Here is a 16,160-nt window from a genome sequence, read left to right on the forward strand (position 1 = left end):
ATGCAGCAAAATGATCCTGGCAATACAGCGAATAGTTTCACGTATTTAGTGGTCTGTTTTCCTGCCCAGGCAGAGAATAACCTTTGGAAAATAAGTCCTGACAGCAAAGGAGAAACTGCTTCAGTTTTATTTCTTTATCTATAAAAATACCCAAACTTTAAAAACCCAAGGAGACTAAACCAGCACCTAGGTAAGTGCATGTCTACATTATGGGCAGAAAAATAGATTCAGCAGTGACAGTTCTTCAGAGCTGTTTTTTAATTAATTCCGTATGGTTGCTATGGATCTTTGTAACTACCTCTGATGGACTTGGGCATTTTATTTCTATCCACATCTCCGCAGAGGAATCTCACCACTTCTTCCACCTACCTAGTTCTTAGCTGTTCCTTTCAGGGAATTCTTGTGTCAAGACTGGTCAGCTGCCCCACGTTGCTAGCATGGGGCTACCAGTCTCCGCTTCCGGATGCATGCCCAGATCCAGTTGGGAGACACACGCTTAGCACCAGGATTCTCATCAATGTCCCCTATAACATGCGTCGCTGAGGCTGTGTCAAACTCTGGCACGAGATCCCCATCATATGCTATAAAGTACCGCCGGATTTTGTCGAAGTCCTTCACAGAGGGCGACAGGTACAGCTTCACACCGGTGAATATGTCCAGCAGTGTCTGCATATTGTGAAAGAGGACGAGAAGCACAGGTTGGTAAAACATGAGATATTGGTCTGGAAATTGCACTAAATTCTTTGAGGCATGAACGAGTCCATTCACAGTTCCCAAGGTTATCATTCTAATCCCCTGCCTAATAATTGTAAATTGCTCTTTGGACCACCATTAAATCATACACGAGAGCAACACCCATACAGCTCCTCTGAAAGCCAGATGTTACAGCTGAACAGTGCTTCCCTAGCTAAGGGGAATTATTACCTCATTATTCCCCTTAGTGATGATGCTGATGTGGTCCAGTAAACATGATCTTAATGTCTTTGTCTTTACAAGCTGATGCTTCTTAGTTAAAGTAGGAGAACATAACCGCCCTGGGACGGGACTCGCTGTTTACATCAAAATAGGTACTCCAGGCTTATCAGGAAATTATAGCTCAGTGATTCTTAATCCACTCCTACAATTTGCTGCACAATGGGCTAGAAAGGACAGTTCTCTCCCTTTACAGCTCCCAACTCTTCCGTATGCGGCACTCGGGAAGAGCAGCCACTCCGCAATCACACCACTTTGTAGAGCAGGACATTGTTGGTGGGCGAACAGAGTATCGGCCTTTAGGATGACAAACCCAGTTACGTCAGCTCTGCAGACAGGAAAGAGCTGCAGCCATCCGCTTCCTTTACAAGGGGGCTTGTTGCTGCTATATAGGCAGATTTCAAAGACTTTGCCAGATGGAAGGCAAAAGTGAACAGACAACTTAAACTGCCTCAGCTTCCTCCCACCCCTAAGTGGTTGCGGTCCAGCTTCCGTACCTTTTTTCCATTGTCATCCATCTCGGATGCTTTCCGCTTCTCACCTCGTTTCTCCTCTGATTTTTGAGGCGATCCAACGACTGCTTTGCTTTCTAGAAACAAACACTTGTCTCATTTGTGCTCTCTGTCCAGCTACTGGTTGTGTATTAAAGGCGGCGGGAGAAGAGTGAAGAGGGTAAAAGGCTTTTCCCCTCCTCTTTCTGGAAAATCCATGAATTAGAATGTAACTAGTAAGACACATTTTTCTACTGCAAATGGCGTGGGGCATCTTCCTGCCCTCATCTCCAGGACACTGCTGTTCAACTTCCCTCCTTGCTGTCACCACACTGTCTTTTTGACACTGCTCAGAAATCTGCTTCAAGTTATTCCCCAGTGACAAAGCGCTGGTGAAGCAAACTCATTTCACAGCTTTGCAGTTCACTACCTGGAAATCCCCTCCATCCAGGTGCCCTATTATACGCATGAATTTCATCCAAATAAAATTAAATCCTGGTTCATGGCCAAAAATGTGTAACCAAAGAGCATGTGACCTGCAGGAACGGGACCAGCAGGTTTGCTGTTCTGCTCAGTCTTATACAGTCTGCTAAGGACCTTGATCTAATAAGATTAAAAGGGACTGCAGTCCCAGAGAAATCACTCCAAAGTAGTTTTGGTACTAACTATAACTGAGACTTTGCTAGGTTCAAGATATCTGTTCTAGGCAGCATATAATCTCAGAGAGCTTTTACTGTCTAAATGAGTTGCCTAAGCACCAACCCGAACAGCATCATCAGTGCTGTTTCCATCTTCTCTCAATGGCAGCACACCTCAGAGGTGTGGCTGTTCAAGCCATGCTGTGAACAACACAGGCCAAACCAAGGTTCTAACCAGCTTTGCCCACATGCACATAAAAGCTTCCACGGGACCTTCGAGCATCTGACAGAAGACAAAGATCCAAAGCCAGCCTGCCCCAAACGCAGAGAACACACCCTGAGGCTCCTCTCGCTGGAAAGCACCATCTTACCTTCTGGCTTCTGGGCTTTTGCAGGTGACTTGCTTGGGGGAGTTTTAATAGCGCTGTGTGGTGTGGAAGACCTGGAATTTCCCTCATTCTCTCCACTGCTGCCAGCCGTGGACTCATCTTCCTCCCCAGCAACAACACTGAAATCAGCCTTCTCTTTGGAGAGCTGGTACAACTCCTGTCCCACCAGAAACAACGCATTGCCTTTAGCCACAGTGAAACCTCTGACATTAGACAGGAGCCGTAATGCACGCTCTCCTTGTTTGTTTCCCCCCCCCCGCCCCGAAGTGTTTGCTCATATGCTTTTTCTTCCTGCACCTCTTTGTAGCCATTTTCCTGTCAACTTTGTTCAAGCTCTCTGCATTCCACCCAGCTGCTTGCCACAAAGGGAAGCCATACAGGGAGGTACCAAAAGCCATATTCACATCATCGGCTACAGAGCAAGACAGACTAACTCTTCAGAGCCTGGCTCCCTAGCCTGAAAAATGAACAACACCCATTGCTCACTGAGGGAATGGTCTGTCTGAAGAGGGTATTTTACCTTTCTCTCCCCTACCTGCATAGGGAGCCAGAAAGACTGCTGGTCAGCAGGTGGGCTGAATCACTCCTTGCTTCGATGGCATAACAAGCACTTACATCTGCTGCCAGTATCCCTGTAGGCAGTGTGAAGACAGCCCAAACGACAATAACTAGACTGAGAACAGAGCTCAGCAACAGCTGACTTACTGCTGGGGATGGCAGCAAGCCAACCGGTTTCTATCAGGAAAGGAGGCGTAGCAGCTGTGTGGGGTGGGTGCAGCCCCAGGGGTCCTGGCTGACGGCCATTTGGGCCCTGGAACTGGGCCAGGCTACCCTCCGTCACTTCCCAGATGCCTCCCCCAATCTCAGCAATTAATGGGAGACCGAATGACCATAAACACTTAAGAGAATAAAGGTCACCTCTTTCAGGAAGGAAATTCCTCACCATGAAGGCTGTTACAAGAGCTGATACAACTAGCTGCCAGCACGCACTTTCCTGAAAGTGCGCAACACAACAGCTCAAGAGACTTGAGAGGCCCCACGAAAGAATAAGATTCACATCAAAATAATCCAGCAAGCAGCCTGAGCCTAGAATAAATGGAAAATGTAACATGCCATCATAGGTACCAGTCAGCAGATATCTTCACTACATACCCTGCTATCCGAAGTTGTCTTTTTAAATATAGACTGTTGTCAGAACTTATTCTCGAACATGCTGCAGACATACTGCGTTAACTCACCTTAAGCTGCTGGAGGTTGGTGGCTGTCTTCCAGTCTTTGTCATCTCGAATGCGGGTGCAGCGAGGGAAGCGAATGGAGATCCCATCTGCAGTGTGGGCTTCAGCTTTAGAGAATTCAGCCCCTGTGATCTCCCACACTGGGGCTTTCTAAACACAGCATTGAGGAAGTCGTGTCACATTCCTGTGTTCTCTCATGAACTAACTCTAACGTGTCTGTGTTCCTCTACCTCTACAACAACCCCCCTCCCCGCCCCAGCACACAGAGTTCCGTATACACAAACTGACATTCTTAGTCACCTTAATTAGAAAAGATTCTATTTTTTTTCAGCAAGTCAGAGATCCTCAACTAATATCTAATGCCAATTTCTAAATAACACCTTTTCTATCAGATATACATGGCACAAAGCACACTAATAAAGTTCATAAAACAATAGCAACTTTCAGGTTACAGTTGTGCTTCAACCGTTTTAAGTCTGATTTTTCATGCCTCAAATTTAAAGTAAGTTCACTTCTGGAAGGGATTTAATGCACAAGAATAGTTCCCAGAAGTGCTGCAGGTATGATTTCTTCATGAAGCTCTTAGCCTCAAATGCACCTGCAAGATTCAGAGATTAAAAACTTGCGCTTAATTTCCTGTTCCAAGTATGAAGACTAATCTTGTAACAGAGACAATTTGTACACTTAAATGAAGTATAGTAGATTGCTATATCAGGGCTGGAAAACATAGTTAAACGACTATGACAGCACTTACCTTTGGATCTGGGACAATGAAGTCTGGGTAGTAGATTTTGTTAATTTTTAGCCACCTTGGAATTTTACTGGGATCCTATTAATTAAAAGCACAAAACCAAAATGATAGCACTTCTGATCATATATGAATCTATTTCTACAAACGAAGTTGCTGGAAGATAACCTAGAAGTAGATTAGCATACAGGTATTACATTGCCTTTGCATGGATGAAACTTGCTTTAGCCTGCAGTGCAAGGTGCACTGATCTGCAGCAGTTTCTCTGATCTAGAGAATCACAAAAATTATCTGTAACACAGCTTTCCATTACTGTCATTCTATATGTAAAACAATAACATTGTTGCTCCAATTGTGATTCATATAGAACTACCCATTTTTTTAAAGATTCTATAACCTTGATGCAAATGGCCTTCAGGATGTCAAGTGAATATTAAGATTCAGCTCTCTGTTTATTTGTCAAGTCTTGAAAAGTAAGATTCCTCACCTAAATAAGTCACTCACAAAAAGTCTTAGCTGCAACATGTCAGGTTATCTAGCTACAAGACAATAGTCTGACTTCAGCATTTCTCACCCACAGCCCCATCTAGTGACTGCCTTCACCAATCGCAATACGCCAAAAAAACCCGGTACTTGCTCTGCTCTTCCCAATAAAACTTTGTCTTAGCCAGAAACAGATGGTGCCTGCCTTCCCACTCAGTGTCTGAGTACAAATCTCAGGCAGTGCCTCATCTCGGGAGCTGGCTGCACCTACATCTCATTTGTGTCAGAGCAGTTTATCTGCTTTAACTCTAATTGAGCCGCTATTCATTCCCAGCAGAGCACTTCAATTCTGCATTTAGCCAGCACCTCAACTGCAGCTCAGCAGGAAGAAGGCTTTTACCAAGCCCTTTGCCGAGCATTCCTTTGATTGTCTCCATGCCAGAGCCGCTCTCACCTTGCTGATCTTCACCATATCCAGCTCTGTTTGCAGACGCGCCAAGGTGGCATCATCATGGCCACCAGAACACTTGGTCACAGTGCACCACTTCTCGCTCTTGGGGTCATAGCAGCCCATGAGGAAGATGGACATCATCCCACCTGCAGGAGGGGAGAGCAGGGTGGTTCACATCATCTACAGGACAAGCCACAGCTTTTCAAAAAGCAAAGTAACGAACCAAAACCCTTCTCCATCTTCAGGAGTCAAAGGGCCTTGGGATGGCTTCACAGCATCAGCTCCCATATACAAAGCTGAACAGAGCGCCTCTACACTGTGTAAGAGCCCAGCCCAAGACCTAAGGCTTTGCTGTGCCAGCTAACCCACAGTAAACTCATAGCCTGGCATGCGATGGGCTGCAGCAGACGGTCACTGCTACAGCCAGTCTCATTCTGGTAGGAGACCAAATGCTACAGGAGGCCTGGAACGGGAAAAAGCTTCAGAGTTTTTTGAATTGATAGATCTCTGACTTCAGCCAACTCCAGAGACTTACCTTTACTGCCTTGTCCATAGAAAGCTCCCAGCACCACCAGGTCTGCTGTGTCAGCCATTGCACCCTCATTTAGGTAGTCCTTTTTCACTTTCAGCCAGTGTCGTTTTCCTGGTTCATAGTTACCCTGTGCAAAAAAAGGCAAGAACCCCCAGTCAGAAAGATCATCTGGTGGACGGCTATCTCCTCAAATAGCCCTTGCTTTTATCCAGCTTAGTGGTACAGGAGCACAGCAGTGCTCAGATATATAAGGAGCAACTTGGATTGGATGTCAGCACTGACGAGAACCCAGAGATGTTTCAAGGACGCTCAGCCCTGTGTGCTTCATCCACAGACCTCTGTCTGTTGTTATTCCCCAATTCCCAGCATACACCAGTGAAGAGTAAATGTGAACGTGCCTTTATATCTTTCAACACCAGTCCTTCCAGTCCCTCACGGATGACTCGGGTGATCATATCTGCCAGATCTGAAGCTTTCTGAAAAGGAAAGGAATCATGGTTAGCTCAAGACTGTCAAAGGGCTGTGGTCTTCAGGCTTTCTCTTTGGAGCAGTGGTGCGCTAAAACCAACGCAACTGCAGAGAGATGAATGAGTAATTCCATAAAATAGTTTTCCAAGGAGAGTCCCATACATGTTCTTTTTGCTGCGCATCCAGTGACTACGCTGGCAATATGTCTCAAGAAGAGAAAGGTTCGTTAGTTAAAAAATACTCCTCAAAGATGAGGTAGCCACACTGATCATGTCCTGAGTATGTCCCATATGTACAAGATCAGATTTTCCTCAGCCAGCAGTGCCTGCTTACTTGTCTACCCAACTGTCTTGGGACCTATGCTCTTTTCTTCTTCCCGAAATGCTTTCTCTGCCCCAAATGTCCAAGCATTCTCCACCAAAACCAAGGTGCTACAAAAATCAGTAGCAGTGGGGAAAAATAATGGGACATAGGGCTTGGGCATAACAATCAAAGGAAAAACTGAGCATGCTAAAACTGCAAACTAAATGCAGTTTTTAGCACTCAGGATGTATCTGGGCTGTAGTGGAACTTGACGTCGCCAGTTTGGGAACTGGAAGCAGTCTAGCTCCCTTCAATCATACTTCAGTCTTCTCTACACAGCTCAGCATTGCACAGTACAGACCAAGTTACAACAGGCTTTAGCTCTCCTAACAACGTCAAAGTTACAATGACTACAAAATCATTAAGAAGCCAAAAAAAGGGATGTGCAAGTTACAACTATCTGCAGTGGTGGTAGCCGAGACAAGACGGGAGCACAGGCATGGCCCTCTAGAACAACGCTAGCTAAAGAAGTCTTGCACACAGACCAGAAGTAGAACCATTCTGACAGGCAGGGAATTGCTGGATTTGCAGCCTTAATCATAAAAAAGGCCATGTGGTAAAGAGCAATGAAGTGTCCAGAGTGCAATCTATGAGATCACCATGCATGCTATTTTAACATTGAACTCACTGTCACATGCTTCATCTCCGAGAAGAGGATCCGATTGGGGATTTCAACCATGTTATCGTGGAGAAACTTACGACGTTCACACAGAGGCCTAAACCAGGGTACGGATAATTAAGGACAAACAAGCAATTTTAACATGAAGTACCAGTCACGTGAACATTGAGAAAAGCTATTTAAATAATTAAATGATTTATCCTACAGAGTTCCAGACAGGACAATCAATGCTTACTTTCCTCCAGGAAGTAAGTTAGAAATTTTGTGTTACGAGTGCATTTAGTTTCAGAAGACATAAGATCAGATGGGTACTGAACTACACTCCGTTCAGTTGAAATGCAGTTAATCCTGGTATTTTGGAACTGCAGAGCAAGATGGAGCTCCATAGTGAAACCCCTTAGCACAGCAAGGATTCTCCCATGCTGTCTTGATTTTACAGGGATAAATGGCCAGTCTTAGCAGCCAATGTGAACTGCTCCCTCTGCAGTGGTAGCGTATTCCAGCAAGTTCACGCTGGGAAACCAGTCAGGCTACTCTCACACTATGCCAGACACGTACCTGTCCATCAGGCTCATGTCATTGAAATAGATGCAGTCAAACACAAACAAGCAAACGTTGGCATCTTGGAAAGCAGCTTTCTGAAAGACAATTAAGATCGATTAAAAGAAATCTGCAGTCGTAGCAAGCAGCAAAATGGAGTTTTAGAAAAATAACAGAAACAAAAGGATGTATTTTTATCTCCATAATCTTTTAGTTATAGTAAGCTTAGGCCTCTTCTAAAAGACAGAGGTATTCCGAGAATTAAGATTTAGACTGAATGTGTCAAAGCACAAACTAAGAAGATAAAACATGCTGATTTCCTAGTGACAGGGAAATGACGCCACAAGTATTAAGGACTTTGGGCAATGTAACATCCGTCACTACTGCTGCAACAAAAAATGAACAAGCATTCCAGAGACTTCAGATTAATGGCTACTTTAAGTTAAAGCACTTACAGTTCAATTTTCATTTTACTGTCCTCTTCCTCACCCCCATTTAGTCTAGACATAAGCACTATATAATATGCATACGGACTAAATACTCTCTGCATCATTGTGGTCTTCCAGTCTGCCACACATTGCTCAAGCAATGATAAGCAATGACAGAATTGCAAGATTTTCCAAGGGTTTTTTAATATTTATCTTGAGCTGAAGTTTTCTTGCTGTCCTGCTAGTGATCAGGTTAATATCGAATCTATTGTATTAGAGCGGTACCTTTTCATTAATACCAGCCTTCTCAGGGATCTTATTTTTTCCCCAGATGCTCTAGCAACCACCAGATCTCTTAAATTATGCTGTGATAACAGATCGCATGCCAGTGCGTTTAAGTCAGCAGAGTAACAGCCTCCGACCACAACAAAGGAATTTTTTTTTTTTTTTTTTTACCTTGTGCACACCAAGAGTCCCAAAAGGAAGTGGCTTGCCAGTTTTGTTGTCAATCAGAAGAACTTCTGAATCCAGGATCATACTTTGCGCACCAGGGAAAGCCTGGGGGATGAAGTCCTTAAAATGGGCTACCTTGGGGAAAAAAAGAAAAGAAAAATATGCCTACTGGCTGAAGAGAGGGACTCACTCCAATGCAGATGTTTTCTCCAGAAGCATGTCTGAGGCACGTGTAGGCATATCTGCACTAGCTTCACTTTCTACAACGGTACAGACAGCACAGTCTACAAACAGAAAAATGAGTCTTGAACAAATATAACCAAGTCACCCAACTGGCACCAAGCCTCCTAAAATGCAGTGCATAAAGAGGACTCTAAGGCAGATAGCTTAACTTTAATTTCAAGCTCTTAATGTCCACCAAAACTAATTGATCACAATTCTATTAAGTGTTGCTTTTCCAGATTCCAAGTATCTACATAAATTAGGAAAAAAGTCTACAACAGAAGGTAACCTCCTTGCCTACAGAAACTGTTGTGAAATTCAGTCGTGTTTATAGAGCTGGCACAACAGAAGAGACAGTTTATTGGTGCTTACTTTATGTGGGAGGACAGGTTTGAGGCTTCTGCTGAAGTAGCTGAAATGATCTCCATTTTTATGGACCTGCACCCGCTCGCCATCATATTTGATCTCTGCATACATGCCATTTGGGCACTTCTTCATGGCATACTCAATTGACTTGCAAGCTTCAGCCTTAGAAAGGTAGAGAGAGATAAGTTCCAAACAACTCAGACGATATATTTAAAAATAAAGCTACTCTTACCTAAGTTCATGAATGAACTACCAATTCCTTTGTAGATCTTTTTGTCCAGGGTCTCTGATATCCAGTCCAAGTTTTCCTTTTCTTAATTACTCATCTACTTAGAATCATCTGCATATGCCCAGATAATTACAGCTTTTCAGTGCTTATCTCCTCCAAATACTTAAAGATGTAAGTACTGTGCCTTTTGTAGGAGCGTGCTTAGCCCAGAAGTAAATATTTAACTCTGATTTATTCACACAAAAACCCCAAACTTATTTGAATCTCTAATCCAATGGAAAGCTTATGCTATTTCCAGAGAAAGGATCAACTTCTGGAATGACAACAAACAAACAAAGAAGTCACTTCTGGACTGAAAGCAAGTCAGGATTTTAGCTTCTGCAGTGACACTGAAGGTGCAAGTACTGAGTACATTGAATAGTCGCCTCCTGGCAGAAAACACTTTATAAAATGGCATTAAAGATAAAAATCAGCACTGCACACTCTATTAGCTCATACTACACACAGTCACTTATCCATCTACTGATTCTTAAAGGTGAGGGTCTCTGACAGTACATATAAGAACTCCACCCCTTGCTCGGCTGAAGGTTACCGTTGCAGGGGAGCCAACATTACCAGCATGGGCTGCACCGGGGTCATCAGAGAGGCCTGCACACTGAGGGTTCGCTTCAGACCTGGCATCTTCTCAGCCTCTTGCTGGTTCTTCAGGACTCGCTCCACCACATCCTGGAGGTTGCGTGATGCTTTGAACGCCTCGTAAGCGTTGGGATCCAAAGCATCCAACCTTTAACAAATTGAGGAGAGGAGGGAAACGTGGATCAACCTCAGGGCTGCTGCTCCTGGCTTATGAGGCTAATGCCCACTTCAGGTTTTATCTCACAACGAAAGGTAAGACTTACACATGCTTTGCTCCAGCATTCATTTTCAAGTCATGCTTAATTAGCCTGATGATGCATTTCAGGTCGTTGCCTGTACACCTGAAGTGCAAGAGAAGATTCAGAAATGGTAGACATTTAACTGAACTTTCCAGCTGAAAAAAAGAAACTGATCCAGGCCTCTATAAAAAAAGGTCCTCCCCTTCTGTAGGGTTTAAACTCAAATCAGGACACATGTTACTAGTGACATCTCAGTGGCACATGAGAATATCCAAAAGGCTTTTTAGCATCTTTATGTTTGAATGCCAATATTAATTCTGCCTTAGTGGTGACGTACCTTCCAAAATTACTTAATTAATGCATCAAGAGTAAGCGATAGTAACATCCTCAGCCTCAGATCAACACAAACTGAGCCAGACCAAGAATCTTCAACATGTCTAAATGGCTTGAAGGCTTTTGCCAACATACCTCAGAACAGCAATTAATTAGCAGCTAAGTACCATTAAGGTAGTTCTGCAAGCCACTTGTTTAGTACTGATTGAACAGTGTCTTGACAGACAAGGATGAAATTCTCTGGCATGAACAGGAGCCACACATGTTCTCCACTGCTGGTCAGCAGTCAAGGTGTCTTAATCAAACCACAAATAGCAGCTTACAGATGTTAAGTTCAGTCTCTCTGGCTTATGATCAGTTTTTCACCTATTCCAGCTTGTGACAGCTACATAACCACTCCTAGTTTTAGGGTAAACTTCAGAGGCCGATTACTTTCCTTACCTGCGAGTGATATGTTGCAGCACACTTTGCTGGTCATCTTCCTTAGTAAGCTTTGATAGCTGGATTAGGAACTCATCTACCTCTTGGATGGTCAGGAGACTTTTGGCTGCTGGAGGACAAGACTTGCTCTGTTCAAAGAAGAGGCGTATGGTCTCGGAAACATCTCCCTGTCTCCAAAAACAAAATAAGGGTGTGGATCAGAGCTATGGCTAGAGAATGGGGATGCCACTGTGGATTCAACATGGTTCCAATAAGTAGACTAAAGCACAGGAATGTGCTGGGATTGCATGAAGGAATTGGAATCAAACATTAGAAAAAAGCTGCCACCACACAGAATAAAGCTTCTCAGCTGTTTCATTTGCAAAAAAAGGTAAGTAAGAGTACCAGTATCATCTCATTGCTCTATTTTTCAATGCTGCAGCATCACAGACCCTTTATTTCCTCAGGATGAATCCACTTGTAAATCCAAGGATCTGAAACAGTCTAGTGATGTCACTAGAAGGCAGTATATACCAAGGCAATAAACAGAAGTGAAAGAATTAGCTTCATTATCTAATTCACCCATTTTCTCCATCTGGTAATGAATCAGAAGTGTGCATAGTCAACTACCAACTCCTATGCACAGGAATTAAATGCACACGTGAGCACTTGCAATTGTATAAGCGTAGCTTAATTGTATGAACCAACTAAAGCTCACAGTAACAGATCTGTTAATTGAATCAGTTTTGATACGTGATGTTACAAAAAAAGTAATATAAATCAGTTACATAGGAATATGCTAGACAAAGCAGTTTAGACAAAGCAGATGCAGCCCAACTTGCCTAGATATTTTAGTCTTGCTTTCTAAAGTTTTGCAGGTGAATTCATCTTGCTTTCTGTTGAAACATTATTTTCTAAAGGTTCCAGATGGCAGAAAGTGCTATGAAAACTGCTAGAGCAAAAAAACAAACAAACAAAAAAAAAAATCACCAACTCCCATTCTAACAGTCAAGCTAACAATCTTTCAGATAGGAGTTAAAAAAAAGAAAAACATTACAGAATTTCCAAACCAAGGGACTGAACAGCAGAAATTAAGAGAACTGCTGTCTGTACTCACCTGTTCCAGGTCCCGGACCATTTCTTCTTGGCTGCAGTTAAAAATCCTACTAAACAGCTTTACAATCTGCTTGTCATTCAAGTTGTAAACAATTTTAATGACGCCTGGTAACAGCAGCTTAATGGTCAGGTATACGTCACCATGAAAACCATCTGGGAAAAAAGCACAGACCATTAGAAACTGTCGCAATTTATTTTCACGTTCAGGCTCTGGTTGGTTGTGCCCATTAGCACGACTCTGGGAAAATAAACCTGCAGCTGGAGCTTCCTCTTTCCACCATGCTGTTCTACTTCACAGGAAAGGAGACTTCTTAGGGGAAGCACCCACAATTGTCCTCCAAATCTCATCTCAGCACTAAGTTTGGCAGCACCTACAAACATTCCCCACAATCCTAGACTGAGACATTCTTATCTGAATTTGTTATTTAGATAAACAGTTCACTTTGCAAACATGATCTCCACAGTTCAGAAATCATCACAGCACACAGCTTGGACTACACAACAATCAGATTTTATTTCACCCTTGCTTTTGAAATAATACTTTGAGGTTGATTTTGAGAGGGCTTTCATATGCTGAGAATGCCAAGCAGGAATCATACCTCCTCCAGATCCCTTCTTCAGAAAATCCTGGATGATCTGTGTTTTCACATTATAGCTAGGCTTTTCAGCAACCATGGCACAGAGCTTCCTGAACTCTCGCAGCAAGCAGTCTTTGTGCTTCGGATCACATTTTTTTGCAGATAGGCTAGACTTGTGGGAAGAGTTTGCAGAGACATCTTCTGAATTCTTTGGCTTGGCTGCATCAAAGACATAAGAAGTTGCTTTTTTAACAAGTGCAATATGGTGCAAATTTTGAAGTTGAAGCTACCTCTGCTTGGCAAGCTGAAAAGAACAATCCCTGTATGCTGGCAAAGCTTCAGAACTGAATAATGATGTGTGCTACGCCAAAATTTGTGACTTTAAATTTTAATTACCATTAAAAAAAATTTCTAAACTATTTTAAATTAGTTTTAATGGTTCAGAGCTACACGTCTGTGTCAGGTCAGTCAGTGCTCACTGACTGTCCTGCTGGCAGCTGTTTCTGAGGACAAGCTGGGAATCCCTCACAACCAATTTTTTACAGATTTTGAGTTCCATATGGGATATCTTTAGTCTATACCGACACAGTTTGATTGAAATTGGTCAATGGACTAAGGCTGTAGTGGAGTCAGCCTGACAACGTGGGTTACTGCATAAACTTTGTTTCCTTGGGAATACTAGAAACTCAAACATCAGTTCTGTCAAGACTGACAGCCTAAGAAAGCACTAACAATTTTTGGCAAACCAGATTTTAAAAAAGTAATTAAAACTAAACCATCTTCTATAGATAAAAAACTACTGATCTGAGCCAAGTTAAAACACCTCTGATGCTGATATTAGAAGAGAAGGATTTCCCAGAATCAGTTTCTTAAGTCTCACCTGTGAAGCCAGAGAACTTCTTTGGTGATGGAGTGATAAGAGCTAATGGATCTTTTGTAGTTAGTTGTCCTGTGGCAGTGAGCTTAGCTTGGACTATCACTTTTTTCTTCGGTGTACTTGCAGCCTTGGAATTAGCTTCTGTAAAACAGCAAGGTTCAAACCAGCAGTCAGAAATAATTTCATACATCCCTCAACATGTTATGTAAGATATACTGCAACAAACATGTCTTAAAAGAACTGGGGATGGAGGAGAAAAAAAATGAAGGAGCATTTTTCAGATATCAAAAGTGAAAAGACTACATAATTTACTAAAGATCGTGGAAAAAAGCTGAAAATGGAAAATAATTGATGCTTCCTCGTGGGATTTATCTGCCCACATCTGCATGTGAATTAAATCACCTAGACCTTCTCTATAATCAGCTGTGACAAATGAATTAAGAAGTGTTGTTGCAGAAGTGACTACTGCCCTTTCCTATAGGGCAGAGACACAGATTTGAGCAGCGCTACCCAGTTTGTCACTAGGTCATACTAATACATCAGCAGAGATTTCGTGGTAAAGGCACGGCTGTGTGGCAATCAGTGGCATACCTTGAAAATGAATAAAGTAGAAAAGTGACCTAGGTGCTGCCTTGTGTCTCACCTGAGATGTGCTTGTTGATTAATTCTTTCTCCCCGTCTTGTAGCTCTTCCCATCCTTCCAAGTCTGTGATGTCTTCGATTTTCTTGGTGGTGGCCCGGGCCTTCTCCAGCTTCTCAAAGATGCACTTCACATGGTACCACTCCTTCATGTCCCCGCCAGACTCCGTGAAAGGATTGGGAACAATCTTTCCAATGCGCACCATTCCTTTCACGATCTTCTCCTTGCACTTCTTGCAGCCTGCTGTGCCACGCTTAGCATAGTCTACGCAGTACCTCTGCTCTGCCATGTCCTCTGCCGCTGTGCAGGCTTGGCGAAGCCAAGTGTTCAAAAGCAGGGAGAAATGGAAAGCCCCAGCACCACCACTCTGGTTTCTGCCTGTGGACTGGAGAGATACACGCCGTAACAGCAGCTGGTACCAGTAACTGGGGCTGGCCCCAGGGAGGCCAACACAGCAAAGGCAGGATCTTGACAAGGAGACCTGTGTATGGGGGGAGAAAAGTCCTGTGCCCCTGCCGAGTGCCCGGGCAGCCTGTGATAGTGTCCTGCTGCCTGTGGGCATCCAGCCTGCTCCGTTGTCTGCTGCAAGCGAGAGAGGAGACACTGAGCCATCCCGTGGCCGCCTATGGGCCCTGTGTGGGACATGGGGCCTCTCAGAGGCCTCAATCCTCACCCCTCTCTCCCAGGCCTGCTCCACCGCTGCCTCCCATCTGGGACCCGGTCCTCCAGCCCCCAACGGCCTCCGTCACCCCCTGAGCCTGCCCCACAGGCCCCGATCCTCCACACGCCTGCCCCACAGCCCCCTCCTCACCCTCAGGCCCCCAAGCCCCTTCTCCCCTCACACACGAGCCCCGGCCCCTCCAGCCCGCCCCAAGGCCGCTTTCCCGCCCTGCCCTCCCCGGCCCAACCGCAGCCTCCCGCCGCTACAGGCCCCAGGCCCCCGCCCTGCCCATCGCCGACCGCCGAGGTGAAGGGCTCACCGAGGTCCTCACGGCGCCGCCATCCCACCCTCACCTCCGGCCGGCGGACGCGACACCCTCCGGCCCTCGCTTTAGGCCGGAGCCGCCGCCACCGCCGTGCCTTTAAACGCGGCCCGCAGGCTTCCGTAGAGCAGGGCGCATGCGCGCTGCGCCGCGTCCCACCTCTTCCGCCCGAAAGTGGCGCCCAGGTCGTGCGCGTGCGTGAAGCGCCGCTGCAGGCTGTTGGCCCCGCCCGCCCGGCGCAGGCCCCGCCCCCGAGCGCAGGCCCCCGCCCCTTGCCCCGCCCCGCGCCGGCGCCGGGGAGCGTCTTCCCGCCTTGGACGCGACTGAGGCGGTGCCGCGTGCGTGCCACAGGCGCGGTTCCTCGGGAGCGCCGCGCCGTGCGTGTCCGGGTCTGAGGCGATGCCAGATTCCCGGCCTCCAAAATCGGCCTTCTGAGAGCACTGCGTCAAGTTGAGGCAGGTCTGAGGGAATGCTCTATCCCTGGCTTTACCAAATCGGCCCTTCAAGAGCGCTGCGCCATGTTGGTGCAGGTTTGAGGCGCTGTCGTGTCACCTGGCCTTCAAAATCGGCTCTCCAAGAGTGCTGTGCAGTGTTCGTGCACGTCTGAGTTACTGCCCTATCGCCAGCCTCATGAAATTGGCCCTTCAAGAGCGCTACGCCATGTTTGTGCAGGTTTGAGGTGTTGCCATGTTACCTGGCCTTCAAAATGGG

At 45.2% G+C, this 16,160-nt stretch overlaps 1 protein-coding gene across 1 annotated transcript; it reads right to left on the reverse strand.

Annotated features, from left to right (window-relative positions):
- Nucleotides 1–109: 109 nt before the first annotated feature.
- LIG3 (DNA ligase 3) lies at nucleotides 110–15,485 on the reverse strand. The gene is made up of 20 exons (XM_050909107.1): nucleotides 15,447–15,485; nucleotides 14,470–15,048; nucleotides 13,830–13,967; nucleotides 12,971–13,168; nucleotides 12,373–12,524; nucleotides 11,277–11,443; nucleotides 10,527–10,604; nucleotides 10,243–10,411; nucleotides 9,405–9,560; nucleotides 8,814–8,945; nucleotides 7,948–8,027; nucleotides 7,399–7,486; nucleotides 6,338–6,415; nucleotides 5,943–6,066; nucleotides 5,411–5,553; nucleotides 4,480–4,554; nucleotides 3,729–3,875; nucleotides 2,473–2,647; nucleotides 1,470–1,561; nucleotides 110–666 (listed from the first exon to the last, which is right to left on the reverse strand). The coding sequence occupies exons 2-20, from the start codon at nucleotides 15,026–15,028 to the stop codon at nucleotides 433–435; spliced, it is 2,985 nt and encodes a 994-aa protein (XP_050765064.1). The 5' UTR covers nucleotides 15,029–15,048; nucleotides 15,447–15,485; the 3' UTR covers nucleotides 110–432.
- Between the last annotated feature and the right edge of the window lie 675 nt (nucleotides 15,486–16,160).

This window comes from Gymnogyps californianus, chromosome 20 (genome assembly GCF_018139145.2).
Source record: "Gymnogyps californianus isolate 813 chromosome 20, ASM1813914v2, whole genome shotgun sequence".
NCBI lineage: Eukaryota > Metazoa > Chordata > Aves > Accipitriformes > Cathartidae > Gymnogyps > Gymnogyps californianus.

What these genes read in the sequence shown, in the direction of transcription:
- LIG3 (XM_050909107.1), bottom strand. Translation starts at nt 15,028, where the DNA reads ATGCCCACAGGCAGCAGGACACTATCACAGGCTGCCCGGGCACTCGGC. An exon ending in TGGTCCGGGACCTGGAACAG is followed by an intron (nt 11,444 to 12,372) that starts GTGAGTACAGAC and finishes TTTTGGAGACAG; the next exon opens with GGAGATGTTTCCGAGACCAT. An exon ending in CTATGGACAAGGCAGTAAAG is followed by an intron (nt 5,554 to 5,942) that starts GTAAGTCTCTGG and finishes CCCCTCCTGCAG; the next exon opens with GTGGGATGATGTCCATCTTC.